Here is a 13,045-nt window from a genome sequence, read left to right on the forward strand (position 1 = left end):
CTTATTTGATGTGGTTTTGATTCTTTTAGTCCCCTCACTCAGCTCCTGACACATTTTCCTCCTAGGAGGTGACATTTCCAGTCCTTGCAAGAAGCAAGCTGGCAAGGGCGGGCTGAAAACAAAACCTGTGCCTATTTCATCCCACTCTGCCTGCTGAGGGCTTCCTTTTCAATGGAAAACTGGGATGCTTTAGGAATCCTTGCTGCTTAGCCATGGATCTTACAGCCCTGCAGGCTTGGTGGGTCTGAGGGATGGATTTGTCTAAGCTGTGATCACACACTGTATAATTTATCAGACTTAAACCGAAGGATATCAGCTCAGCAAGGATTTTTATTTGACTTTTATTCACTCTTTCAGCCTGTAAGTGAACAGGGAAACTATTCAATCCCCTCTTTTTAGTCAAAAGCTTTGCTAGTAGAACCTGGCTTGTGTACAAGCAAGCTGTGGTGTTGCAAATTTGACATCATCTCACGTTCAGCGCCCTCTGCCTCTCCCTCCTTGGGATGATGTCTTGATCTGGAGGTGCATCACCTCGACCTGCACTTCAATCACAGCAGGTCAAAGCCTCCAGGCTCTTGCAAAAGTCACCTGCCCACAAGGATGGTCTCCATCACTATGGAAACACAGAGGAAGGAGCAAGCTCCTCGTGGGGAATTCCTGCACTCGATTTTGTTGACAGAAATCACTTGCAAAGAGTTCTTGCTTCAGGGATACCAACGTTTGGGTAGGGATGGAGGGCAGCTGCCCCCCTGAGGTGCTCAACCTGCTTGCCAGCAGCAGAAAGGTGACACTTCTCTTGGCTCATCCAAACCATAAATATTTAATCAGATTATAATTAGACAGAGATCTTTTTCTTCTAGCAACCAGGCTCTCCGTGGTTCAGAGGGAGCAGCTTCCACCCTCTTCACTCTTCATCAGATCCATGCAGGAAGGCAGCTTGGGAGCTGCTGTCACACTTCTGCTGCCGCACTCCCAGCCCGATGTAAGGCTCCCTGCTGCCTCTCTGGCACCTCTGGATGCAGCTGGAACACAGGAGGAATTCATCACCCTTAGCAAAACCCCCAAACTAACACCAGAATGAGCAGAAGACTCTTGTGAGGAGTGCACAGGGGAGGGGACACTGGTACAGAGCTCCTAAAATGCTACATGCAGGGGGCCTGGGGAGGGTTTATTATCATGGAATGCAATGGGTCAGAGGAGACCCCCAAAGGTCACCTAAGTCCAACCTCCCTGCAGTGAGCAGGGACATCTGCAACTGCATCAGGTTGCTCAGAGCCCCATCAGGCCTGAGCTTGAATGTCTCCAGAGATGGGGCCTCCACCAGCTCCCTGGGCAACCTGTTCCACCACCCTCATGGTAAAGAACTTCTCCCTGATGCCCAACCTCAACTGGCCTGTCCAACTGTCCAGCTCTGTGTAAGTCTCTCTGCCTGCACAGCCTGGGCTAGCTCATGTCTCAGCAAGCCTTGCAGCACCCCTCAGAGCTTCACAGGCTGTAGAAACACCCCTAAAGGTAGGACAACCTCCACTTCCCACCCCCGTGGAAGAGCCATGCTGATGTTTGAGCTGCCAGAACATGCTTGTTGTGCCTCTGGTGGCTCAGTGACTGTCAACCACCTTGGAATCCCTGCCAGGGAAGGGACAAAGTGTCAGGAGGTGCTGGCAAAGCTTTGCTTTCTCTATTGAATTAGTGGCTGATGTGGAATGAAAATCGTGGAGTGACTTCCAGGAGCAGCTTCAGGGGCTTGGTGATTTGACTCCTCTGTGCTGAATGCCCTGCCCCTTGCTGACCCTGTTCTGCATTCTGTGCACTCCACACCTACCCTTGTCCCACGTCCCAAACCTCACAGCAGCCAGGAGCTGCTTATTCAGCTGTGACTTTGTGCTCTGGGATCAGCTTCTCCTTCTGCCCATCTCGGTGCCTCTCTGCCCACCCCACTCCTCCCCATGCCCCTGCCCCAGCCATACCAGTAAGCCAGGGTGTAGTTTATAGCCAGGATGGCCACAGCAGCTGCCCAGTGCCAGAAGAAGCACATGGTGAGGAACATGATGTTGCTGTGGTCCTTCTCATCCCACATTGGACCTCCCCATGGCTGGAAGAGCACGACCCCGATCTGGGTGGAACAAAGAATTATTACCTTAGGGAGGGGGGAAACAAATCAGGGTCCTGAAGCCCTTCAGCACCTTTCTGTCCAGCTTAGGTATAAGCATGACCAATGTAATGACCAAGGGGCTTGAGCCTTGAGCAGGAGGGAAGGTTTTACTGGGACAGGGCTGGCAATGAGAGGCCATACAAAGCAAATCTCTTTTCCTCTACAATACCCAAGCACACTGCAGACTCCTTTGGTGCCTCCACATTGAGAGTTTTGCAAGCTCAGCACAGTTTCAATCCTCTGATCTTGAGCAAGAGTTAGCAGAGCAGCCCAAAGGCTGAGAAAGAGGAGGAGAACTCAAAGCTTTTCAGCTTTGGGACTTATCTCCAAGTGATTGCTTTGCTTTTCCAGCTTCTGGCACAGCAAGCAGCTGCCTCGGGTTTCACTTGGCTGTTTGATGGCTTGGTGGGGTTTGCATCTTGGCCCTAAACCAGAGGGGAGGCTGCAGGGGGCATTGGCCACATGAAGCAATTAGTCCTGGGTTGGTAGGTGCTCGTTTTGGCTGGTGACCCTAGAGAAGCAGCAAGCCAAGCCAAACAGCAATTTCAGCAGCCACCAGAGGTGACCTGGGATGGGTAAATTCTGGGCTGTGATCTATTCACCAGGTGAAGCCAGCAGAATGACCCTTCTGTGCCCGAGCTGTGGTGTGTGGCTGCTTCACCTTTCCCCAGCGCTCTCCCACCTCGGTGCCCTCCAGAACTGACCTGCCAGAACCAGGTTCCCTGGACGATGGTGACACCAGCCCTGAACATCTCCAGGATGATGTTGTCACGGAGGAAGACCTCCAGCACGGTGCTGCAAGCCCCTGAGAAGATGGCAATGAGCAGCAGGGTGTGGATGTGCTGGTCCAGCATGGGGCGATGGAGCACATGGTAGTAAAAGAGACAACCTGGCAAGACACAGACCAAGCTTAGGGTAGCACTGGCAGCACCGACCATGACCACACAGCAGACATGGGCACCTCCTCAGCTGGCAGGCTGAGACATCTCCCTACTTAAACAAGTCTCCATGTGGCACCATCCCCCCGAGGCTCCTGGCACCTCACCATTCTGGAGGGATGAGATGCCCAACCTTGGGGTAGGAGGGTCTGAGCAAGATGGGGACCAATGGCAGAGGACAACAGAAGAGTGCCTCCCTTCCTTCTCGTGCTGGTGCCATCATCTCTTCAGATCATCCTCTCCTCATAGCCAAGTTCCTGCTCCTCCCTGCTTTGCCGTTTTCTTGGGGGTTGGAAAGGATTCATTTCCACCTCTGATGCATCAAACTGTGCCTGATGCTCCTGCTGCTGCTCCAGAACCTTTTGGGGCCGGGGGAAAGAGCAGGAGGTTGGGGCAGGAAAGCAGAGCAGGAGGCTGGGGCAGGAGGAAGCAGCTCCTTCAGTAAGGAGTTTTCTATATAAGCAAGGGCTTCATTTCCTGGCATCTTTTCCCTGTGATGATCCAAGAGGGGTCTGAAGGTCCTGGCTTGCCACTCTCCAGACAGCCTGAAGCCAGAATGTTATTCAAGATGTGCTGAAGCTGCAAGAAATCACTCGAGTTCGCCACGTGCAGTGCAAGCAGATGAGGATGAGGATGGCCGAGGTGCAATGAATGGCTCTCAGGGGAGGAAGGCAGGGGCACGCCAGCATCTCTGCCGCTGTAAGATAAATGCAGCATCCAGCAGCCATTCATCACCACGAGGAAACAGTCTGCTGCTTTGTCCTGCTGCCTTGTCCTGCTGTCACCCAGGGAATCCCAGAGCAGGCGAAGCCAGGACCTGGCGATGCTCTCATTCCCCATCCTGCCCTTTGCTGATCCTTGCTCCGCAGCCTGTCCGTGACCTGTCCCCCGCAGCCTGTCCGCGATCCGTGCCCCGCAGCCTGTCCGCGATCCGTGCCCCGCAGCCTGTCCGCGATCCGTCCCCCGCAGCCTGTCCGCGATCCGCGCCCCGCAGCCTGTCGGTGACCTGTCCCCCGCAGCCTGTCCGTGACCTGTCCCCCGCAGCCTGTCCGTGACCTGTCCCCCGCAGCCTGTCCGCGATCCGCGCCCCGCAGCCTGTCCTGCCTTCAGCAGCGCTCAGCTTCTGACCCTTCTCCGTCCCACCCTCCAACCTCCCTCCTCCAGGTGAGGCGCTACTGACCTTCAACAAACACAGCCACGGACAGCATGAGGCGGTCCAGGCCCCTGGGCACCGCCTGGGAGACGTAGGTGAAGACATCGACCACGCCGGAGAGGCCGAAGAAGAGGTACATGGTGGTGTGCTGCCAGTTCATCAGCTTCACCCAGTCGCGCTTGTCCCCGCTGTAGAGGTAGAGGTGTGGCCCGTCCGGGACGAACTGCTCTGCCAGCATCCCTGCAGGGACAGGGGAGGGCAGGGCACGTCTGAGGGGCTACACGCAGTGATGGTTGCTGCTGCTCCTTGCTGGGGGAGGGAGGGGTCTGAAGGAGGAGGTGATAAGTTTGCATCAGGGGGGAAGGTCTGGGTGTAAAAATCCACAGCTCAGGTTTGGGAGGGGAATCAGAGAATCACTGAGACCTCTGAGACTGGGGAGACACTGGCACAGGTTGCCCAGGGAGGTTGTGGAGCACAGAAGGTAGCTGCAGACAGCAATGAGGTCTGCCCTGAGCCTCCTCTTCTGCAGGCTGCATCCCCCCAGCTCCCTCAGCCTCCCCTCACAGGACCTGTCCTCTAGAACCTTCACATCAGACTCTATCAGCTGCCAAGACAAGAGGAACATCCAGACACATCCTTCCACAGCTGGTGTCTGGAGCCCTTGCTGCAGAGGAGTCATCACGTTGGCCTCAGACTTACCTATCAGAGCAAAGGTGATTTTGATTCCCCCTTCCAAGGCATCCAGGCGCTGGAAACAACACAGCCTGTGGGCTTTCTTTGGAGCTTTCTGGCTGAGGTACTGCAGAGGATACTTCACAGACCACCAGAGCCCAAAGATCAGGAAGAAGCTGCCTGGAAGTGCATGGCCCTTGAAGTTTGCCATCCTGAGCACCTCCTCTGCCTGCAAAGCAAAGAGGAACAATCTCATCCTGCAACTTGCATCAGTTATGTAGAGCCACAGAATCAGTCAGGGTTGGAAGGGAGCACAAGGAGCAGCCAGTGCCAGGCACCCTGCCATGCCCAGGGACACCCTACCCTAGAGCAGGCTGCACACAGCCTCAGCCAGCCTGGCCTCAACCACCTCCAGCCATGGGGCCTCAACCACCTCCCTGGGCAACCCCTGCCAGGCTCTCATTGGGCTCCAGTCACAACTCGCTGGAAATATACCCCCAAAACTCTCTTCTTTCACTGTCTCCTGCTTTCTGTGGGAAGGATAATTTGGGTGGGAGGCTGAAGGAGCCCTGCTGCTGCCCAGCCTCTGAGAGAGGGAAGTGGTTGCTGTGGCTTTATGCAGATCTCATTCAGGTCACTTTGTCCCAGGGACACTTTGTTTTGCTTCCTGACGTCCATGCCTCAGGAGCTTGGCTGTGTGAGATACCATCTGCAAGAAGCAGCTGTACCTGGGGCAGGGAAAGCCACTTGGTCAGTTCAGACCTGTCCAGACCCTGCTTGATTTCAGGGCTCTAGTTAAAGCTCAGAGAGTCATGGAATAGACAATGACCCTGTCAGAGGGACAAGGATCTGCTGGAGAGAGTCCAAGGGAGGGCTAGGAGGATGATGAGGGGACTGGAGCAGTGCCTGAGGAGGAGAGGCTGAGGGACCTGGGGCTGCTTAGGCTGGAGAAGAGAAGACTGAGAGGGGATTTAAGCAATGTCTATAACTATCTGAGGGCTGGGGGTCAGGAGTGGGGGACAGGCTCTGCTCACTGCTCCCTGGGACAGGACAAGCAGCAGTGGATGGAAGCTGCAGCACAGGAGGTTCCAGCTCAGCACAAGGGGGAACTTCTTTCCTGGAAGGGTCCCAGAGCCCTGGCACAGGCTGCCCAGAGAGGCTGTGGAGTCTCCTTGTGTGGAGCCTTTGCAGGCCTGTCTGGATGTGTTCCTGTGTGCCCTGGGTTAGATTGTGTGCTCCTGCTCTGGCAGGGGAGTTTGGCTCAATGATCTCTTTGGGTCCCAACCCCTGACATCCTGTGAGCCTGTAACAGTTTGGGTTGACAGAGACCTTCAAAGCTCATGTAAGTTCAGCAGCCCTGCAGGGACATTTTCAGCTAGGGCAGGTCACTCAGAGCCTCACCCTGCATGACCTGGATGGAGCCTCCACCAAGATGTCTCTGCTCACTGCAGGGTGGGTGGACTAAACGACCTGGAGAGATCCCACCAGGCCAAACCACCTGCTGGTGCACCATGCTGGTCCCTCAGACCTGCCCTCAGCTGGGAGCTACCACAGTGGAGTTCAGACCAGCAAATTTAGGGTGGGATTTAGTCCAAAAGGAAAAGCTGTGCATGCAAATAGTGTTTTTTTCTGCCCCAGTGGCTGCCAGCTTTGTGGACAGCTGTTAGGAGCCCTGCAAGGTTCTGCCTTATTTCAGGACTTAAAAGGAGAGATCTGTTGGCAGAGGCTGTGCTGGGTAATTAAACACAGAATCAAAGCAAGATGCCAGTGCTGGCACAGTCCAGTGGGCTAAGACAATAGGCTCTGTGAGAGGACACAACCAGGGACTCAGAGCATCCACCTGGATCCCTGTGGATTCAGGGAGCACCACACCTGAGCCAGGCAGGTGGATGTGACCTGGATTTTCTGGGCAGCAGGAGGATCCCATCACATCCACACACACCTGAACATCAGGATGATGACTGAGGGCAGGACCAGAGCGAGCCCAGGAGGCAGCAGTGCCACACCAGAGAATGGCAGGGGTTGGAAGTGACCCCTGGAGGTCACCTAGTCCAGTATAACACTATCTTAGTGCTGTGGCACCACAGCAGTAGAGTCAAATGTATCACACAATCATGGAACTGTTTGGGTTGGAAGAGGCCTTTAAGATCATCCAGTCCAACCCTTAGCCCAGCACTGCCAGGTCACCACTAAACCATGTCACTCAGCACCACAGCAACCCCTCCAGGGATGAGGACTCCACCACTGCCCCAGGCAGCCTGTTCCAGAGCTTAATCACACTGCCCATGAGGAGATTGCTCCTAGTGTCCAACCTAAACCTCTCCTGACACAGCTCAAGGCCATTTACTTTTGTCCTGTGCTTATTTCTTGGGAGAAGAGACCAACTCCTACCTTCTCTGCAGGTGTTGAGGGTGGGGAGATGCTGGCCCAGGCTGCCCAAAGAGGTGGGAGATGTCTGGAACAATTCCAGGGCAGGCAGAACAGGGCTCTGAGCAATCTGCTCTCGTTGCAGAGTCCCTGCTGAATGCAGGGGGGGTGAGCTGGATGAACTTTAAAGGTCCATGACCACTCGACCTAGAGAACAAATCTTATGAGAAGCAGCTGAGGGAGCTGGGGGTGTGCAGCCTGCAGAAGAGGAGGCTGAGGGGAGACCTCACTGTGTCTCAGTTGTATCAGGTGACAGAAGGAGAGGAAATGGCCCCAAGCTGCACCAGAGAAGGCTTAGGTTGGACATCAGGAAAATTGTCTTGGGAGAAAAATGTTCCTTGGGAGAAGATTCCAATCCTCATCTCACTGCAACCTCCCTTCAGGGAGCTGCAGACAGCAATGAGCTCTTCCCTCAGCCTCCTCTTCTGCAGGCTGCACACCTCCAGATCCCTCAGCTGCTCCTCCCTAGCCCTGTTCTCCAGACCCAGCTTTATTGCCCTTTTCTGAGCATGCCTCAGCCCCTCAAGGTCCTTCTTGGAGGGAGGGCCCCAAGACTGAACCCAGGATGTGAATGACCTAACTCCAGCAGCTCCACATTAAAGGCAGCTATTTAATGGGACCTGATGGGATTGGTACAGTCGGAGCACAAGGACCTGAAGGATACCCTGATCAATGCAGGCAGGGAAGCTTGAAGGTCACTGAAAAGGAGCATGTGGAGCGTGGCCAGGCAGCACGTCCACCTCATGTGGGTGACAGGGACAGTTTGAGAGCTGCTCAGGTCCATACCTGCCTGATCACTCAGCAGCAGGAAGCTGGGAGGCTTATCTGGGACGCGTGACTGGCGAAACTATTTCTGCTGCTTCCCTTCCTCCTCTGAAAGCATGCAAGAGGTGAGCAGAACAGGACAGAAAAACCCCAAACACAGCTATGTTTGCAGCTGTGAGCACCCTGCAGCAAGCAGCTCTCCTTTGTCCCTGCAGATCCAAGGGCTTCCAGGCTCTGCACACCAGCAGAAGGAAGCTGCTGAAGGAGCAGGGGGCGGTGGGGCTGGTAGCATGGTTTGGCTTGGAAGAGACCTCCAAAGGTCATCCAGTCCAAGTCCCTCTGCAGTCAGCAGGGACATCATCTGCTACATCAGGTTGCCCAGAGCCTTGTTAAACCTGACCTTGAATATCTCCAGGGATGGGGCTTCAACCACCTCCCTGGGCAACCTGTTCCAGCCACCCTTACAGGGCATCCCCACCAAGTGTGGCTTCACCCTATTCCCTCAGCACCTAGTCCAGCCCTGCTGGCTTTTAATTAAGGTACTTTGTCCCCAGCTTAATGATTTACTGTTTCATCTGCTCTTATCACCTCCCAAAGGAGCTGGCTTCCCCTTGGCTTATGGCAGGCATCCAGAGCAGCAGGGAGGATGGTGAGGAGCCCAGGCAGGCTTTCACCTCCTCTTGTCCCACCCTGGTAGCCACAGGTAACCTCTTTTCAACCACATTTTGTGTCCTTAGAGTTTTCCAAAGGTCTCATTTGCTTTCTGGAAGGGACCTTTCAAGGTTATCTGATCCAACCTCCCTGCAGGCAGCAAGGACATCTGCAACCAGAGCAGGTAGCTCAGAGCCCCAGACAACCTGACCTGCAATGGTTCCAGGGTTGAGGCATCTATTACCTCTCTGGGAAACCTGGACTGGGGTCTCACCACCCTCAGCAGCAAAAATGTCTTCCTTCTGTCCAAATTTCCTCTCTCAGTTTCAAGGCATCCACCTTATAGGCCTCCTTCATACTGGAACACTGCTAGAAGGTCTCCCTGGAGACCTCCTCCTCTCCAGGCAGCACAAGCCCAACTCTCTCAGCCTGTCCTCACAGCCAAGCTCCAGCTCTCAGGCCCTTGTTGTGGCCTCCTCTGGCCCTGCTCCAACAGGTGCAGGCAATGCCAGGCTAAAGTCCTTCCCTAGAAGCCATCACCCCTGTAATTAGCTGTGCCCTTTGATCTCTGCAAAGCAGGCAGTGCAGACACACCAGAGCTGCTCTGCTGCCTGGCTCTGGGAGCATCTGCAGGTGTCAGAGGCAGTCCCCAGGGAGAGGCTGGCTCAGGGAGGAGCTGAAAGGTTTTGGCTTGCAAAATCTGAAAGAGTTAAGAGTTGAGCTCAGGCTGAGCTGGGCTGTGCCACTGGAAATAATGAAGCTATTTAAAACCTTCTCAAGGTGGTTTGGGTCTCCTCATGCAGAGTCTAAGAGTGCAGAAGAGCATCAAACCCACAGCAGCTGAGGTGCTTGAGCCAAGAAAAGGATCCTCCAAGAGCACATTTCTTACCCTGAATGTTCTCTGGATGCATCTCTGAACACAACATAACCCCACAGCCCTAATGCTCCACCTGGGAGGGAAGACAGCTGCAGGAGAAGACGTGGAGGGGAGGTAACACTGCCTGAAAGATGGCAGAGGAAGGACTCAAGAAATTCATAGAGACATAGAATGGTTTGGGCTGGAAGGGACCTTGAAGGTCATCCAGTTCCAACTCCCCTGCCACGGGCAGGGACACCTCCCACCTGCCCAGGCTGCTCAAGATCTCATCCAACCTGGCCTTGAACATCTCCAGGGAGGGGACATCCACAGCCTTCTTGGGCAGCCTGTTCCAGTGGCACTTTCAAAGAGCAGCTCTCCTCCTGCCTGCCTGATTCCATTACCAGCCCTGCCTTACCCATCTGCAGAGACACCTCTAATCATAGCAGCACTTAGACATGGCACTTTGGGAGGTGGTTTAGTGGTCATGGTGCTGTGGGGTTGACAGATGGACTTGAGGATCCTAGAGGTCTTTTCCAACCTTAATGACTCTGTGATTCCATTAGCTCCCCTAGGAGCTGCATCCCTAATGCATCAGTGTCAGGCTAAAACCCCTCTCAGAACCATTTCAGCCCATTACTGCCGAGTTGTCTTCTCCCTCTGCACCATTAATGGTGACACTCAGCAATCAAGATGCTTGTTACTAATACTTGTGAGCCAAGCTGTGCCTGCAAGCCCAGGGAAGCAACTTTCCTGCCTCTAAAGCATCCTCAGGGATTTTTAGACTGAGGTTAGAAATCATCATCATCATCATTGGAAACCTATTAGGCTCAATTGCTGGGGAAGGATCTGAAGGACCATCAGGAGCTGCAGGAGCTTGTTTAGTGGCTGCTGATAGACACATGAGAGGGAGCTGATCTGATAGTGAGGACCCACCACAATGGGAAAATTCAGTGTGGAATTCAAGCTGGGGTGAAACCTCCAACTGGGGGGTGCTGGAACTGAGAGCTATTTAATTGACACAATGGACCCACCTGAAAGGAGACACTGGGGGGAAAGGGACAGTGAATAGCTGGTGAGGGAGAGGCTTCATTGCTCTCTGCCTGCCACTGTTCTTCCTCACACTGCCTCTTCTTGCCTTCTGTTGGATAAGTCATGGTTTGGACTCTCCATCCCTACTCCTGCCCCAAGCCCTGCCATCAGAGAAGCAGCAAGAAGCAGCTCCAAGTCACAGCCCAGCAGAGAAAGCTGAGACATCAAACCAATTAGTCAAAGCCATCCTCATCAGGGGTGCTCAGAGCCAGCACTTTGTCATCCTTGTGCCTCTCTTCTTGTGGTCTGCAGGCAATGAGGCCTGACTTAAAAAGTGATCTCGTTTGGGAGCTGCCAGCCTAAAAGCCCTCTTTAAACTCACCTCTGAGCAGTGCCCAGGAGGTAAAAGTGCTTTCTGAAGGCAGTGGTTGCCATGGGGCTTGGCTGTGCTCTCAACTGCCTCCCCAGCCCTGAGGTGATCACAGAGTCATTCAGGATGGAAAAGATCTCCAAGGTGATCAAGTCCAACCACCATGACCACTAAACCATGCCCCACAGGGCCATGACTCCATGTGCTTGGAAGTAGTCCTGAGATGGTTTCTCCACCAGCTCCCTGGGCAGCCTGTTCCAGTGCTGTGTTTCTTCTTGTCCTGTCACTTAGTGCCTGGGAGAAGAAACCAACCCCCAGCTGCTGCTGACCTGCAGTTGTAGAGAGCTGTGAGGTCTCCCCTTAGCCTCCCCCTGCTCTACCAGTCCTTGCTACTCACAAACCACAAAGCAGCAACCCAGACCTGTCATTTCCAGCACCAGCAATGCCTCCAAAATTGCTTCCTTCCCAACATGTCCCCTCAATGCCCAGGCTAAACACATCCCCTGGCAGCTGCTGACATCCCTCAAGGAGACCTACCCAAGAGCAGCTGCTGACAAAGCCATTTCCACTGCAATTAACTCCCAGATGCATCAAATCATTGATCTTAAAGACAGACCTGTTGAGCACTGACTCATAGAATCACTTCAGCTGGAAAAGACCTCTGAGATCATCGAGTCCAGCCAGTGAGGATGCACCCCAAGTTACCAACATCACCCCCCACAAGCAGCTTGTGCCTCGGGGAGGGCACCTCCTGCTGCCAAAGGGAGATGTTGGTCATTTATTAGTGACTGTCTAACGAGCAGCTGGCAGGAGGCAGGGAGAGACCCTTCCCCAGCAGCGCCCAGCCAGGGCAGGCAGCGTCCCTGCAGCAGGGCAGTACCCTGCGCTCCAGTCTGCCTCCCAGCTGGCAGCTTTTGGGACACTGAAAGGGACTTTTCTGAGGAATTCTGCGGGGAGAGGAGGGTGGGGAGAGAGTTTCTGGCTCAGTGCACGCAGCAGAGGTTTCAGGCTGGCTGTGAGGCAAAGCTTTGGCGTTTAGCTTGGCTAGGAGTGGGGCAGGGAGACCCCAGCAGCCTGCCCAGCGAGGAGGTGAGGGGGTTTGGGGATGGGGACGGCTTGTCCCCAGGCTGCCCCACTCTCACCTCTGCCTGCTTTGGGGCCCCACCAGCGGTGTTTGTTTTTCAACTTCCTCCTTGGGGAGCGCTGCTGCCTGCTGGCTGAGCTGCCCCATTGCCTCCCGCCGCATCCCACCGCCTCCCGCCGCATCCCGGCAGGGGCATCCCGCAGCTCCGCAGCCTCCTCTGCGCCGTCTCACTGGCACCCCAGGGCGGTGCTGGGACCCCTCAATGCGTTGAGCAGGACAGAGCCTACCCTCTTGTGTTCCCCCCTCACTTATTTTCCCCCCACGGGGAGCAAATCCACGCACACCCACCCCAGCTCCTCTCCTTCTTCCTTATGGGGCTGCTCAGGTGCCACATTTTGGGGGTTCCCCATCCCTACTCACCCAAAGGGTGGGCAAGTGGGTTTCTTCCCCTCCCAGATATAGGGGGTGAGTCCCGTGGCTCAGGGTGACTTTCTCCCCTCCTCTCCAAGCCTTTCCCAACACGAAGACCCTCACCCCGTGCCCACCAGCAGAGCCTTACCTGTCCTGCTGCTCCCGCGGCCGTACCTGCTCCCAGGTGAGCTGTGCTCCTCCCCTGCCTCCTCCCTGCCTGCAGCACCTGCCTGCTCCTCCCAGCCCTGCCTGCTTCCAGCCTCCTCTAAAACCCATCTGAAGGGGGGAAAAGGATGACCTTGAACACATGGAACCCACCCACCCCTTTCCTGGCCACATCAGGTGCTTTAATTTGTATTTTCTCCCCCAAACCTCAGCTGCAACTTCCTGAGTGGGGAAGAAAAGAAAAACAAACAACTTTCTCAGGGCTTTTCCAGCTCATAAATCTTTATTTGCTCACATTTCAATGTGATGACAAAGCTGCTTCCTACCAGGCTGCCCCCATCTCCCACCTCTTAGAATCAGTCAGGGTTG

General features: G+C 54.7%; 1 protein-coding gene across 3 annotated transcripts; it reads right to left on the bottom strand.

The window, feature by feature from the left end:
* Positions 1-312: 312 nt before the first annotated feature.
* On the bottom strand, positions 313-12,772 carry LOC135191049 (transmembrane protein 45B-like). Of its 3 annotated transcripts, XM_064173002.1 has the most exons (7): positions 12,660-12,745; positions 8,129-8,215; positions 4,943-5,144; positions 4,271-4,483; positions 2,857-3,041; positions 1,968-2,113; positions 313-1,022 (listed from the first exon to the last, which is right to left on the bottom strand). In XM_064173002.1, exons 3-7 carry the CDS (start codon positions 5,124-5,126, stop codon positions 905-907), a joined length of 846 nt encoding a protein of 281 aa, XP_064029072.1. In that variant the 5' UTR covers positions 5,127-5,144; positions 8,129-8,215; positions 12,660-12,745; the 3' UTR covers positions 313-904. The 3 variants fall into 3 exon arrangements, with proteins under 3 accessions (XP_064029072.1, XP_064029074.1, XP_064029073.1); XM_064173004.1 differs by lacking the exon at positions 8,129-8,215 and having other exon boundaries at positions 12,660-12,772; XM_064173003.1 differs by lacking the exons at positions 8,129-8,215; positions 12,660-12,745 and adding an exon at positions 7,307-7,328.
* Positions 12,773-13,045: the final 273 nt, after the last annotated feature.

Source organism: Pogoniulus pusillus, chromosome 38 (genome assembly GCF_015220805.1).
Source record: "Pogoniulus pusillus isolate bPogPus1 chromosome 38, bPogPus1.pri, whole genome shotgun sequence".
Lineage (NCBI taxonomy): Eukaryota > Metazoa > Chordata > Aves > Piciformes > Lybiidae > Pogoniulus > Pogoniulus pusillus.

Bases quoted from the DNA above. Each gene is read 5' to 3' on its own strand.
- LOC135191049 (XM_064173004.1), bottom strand. From the start codon at position 5,126: ATGGCAAACTTCAAGGGCCATGCACTTCCAGGCAGCTTCTTCCTGATC. The intron at 4,484-4,942 runs GTAAGTCTGAGG...CTGTCCCTGCAG, and splicing joins AATCACCTTTGCTCTGATAG to GGATGCTGGCAGAGCAGTTC. The intron at 1,023-1,967 runs GTATGGCTGGGG...CCTGTGTTCCAG, and splicing joins AACTACACCCTGGCTTACTG to CTGCATCCAGAGGTGCCAGA.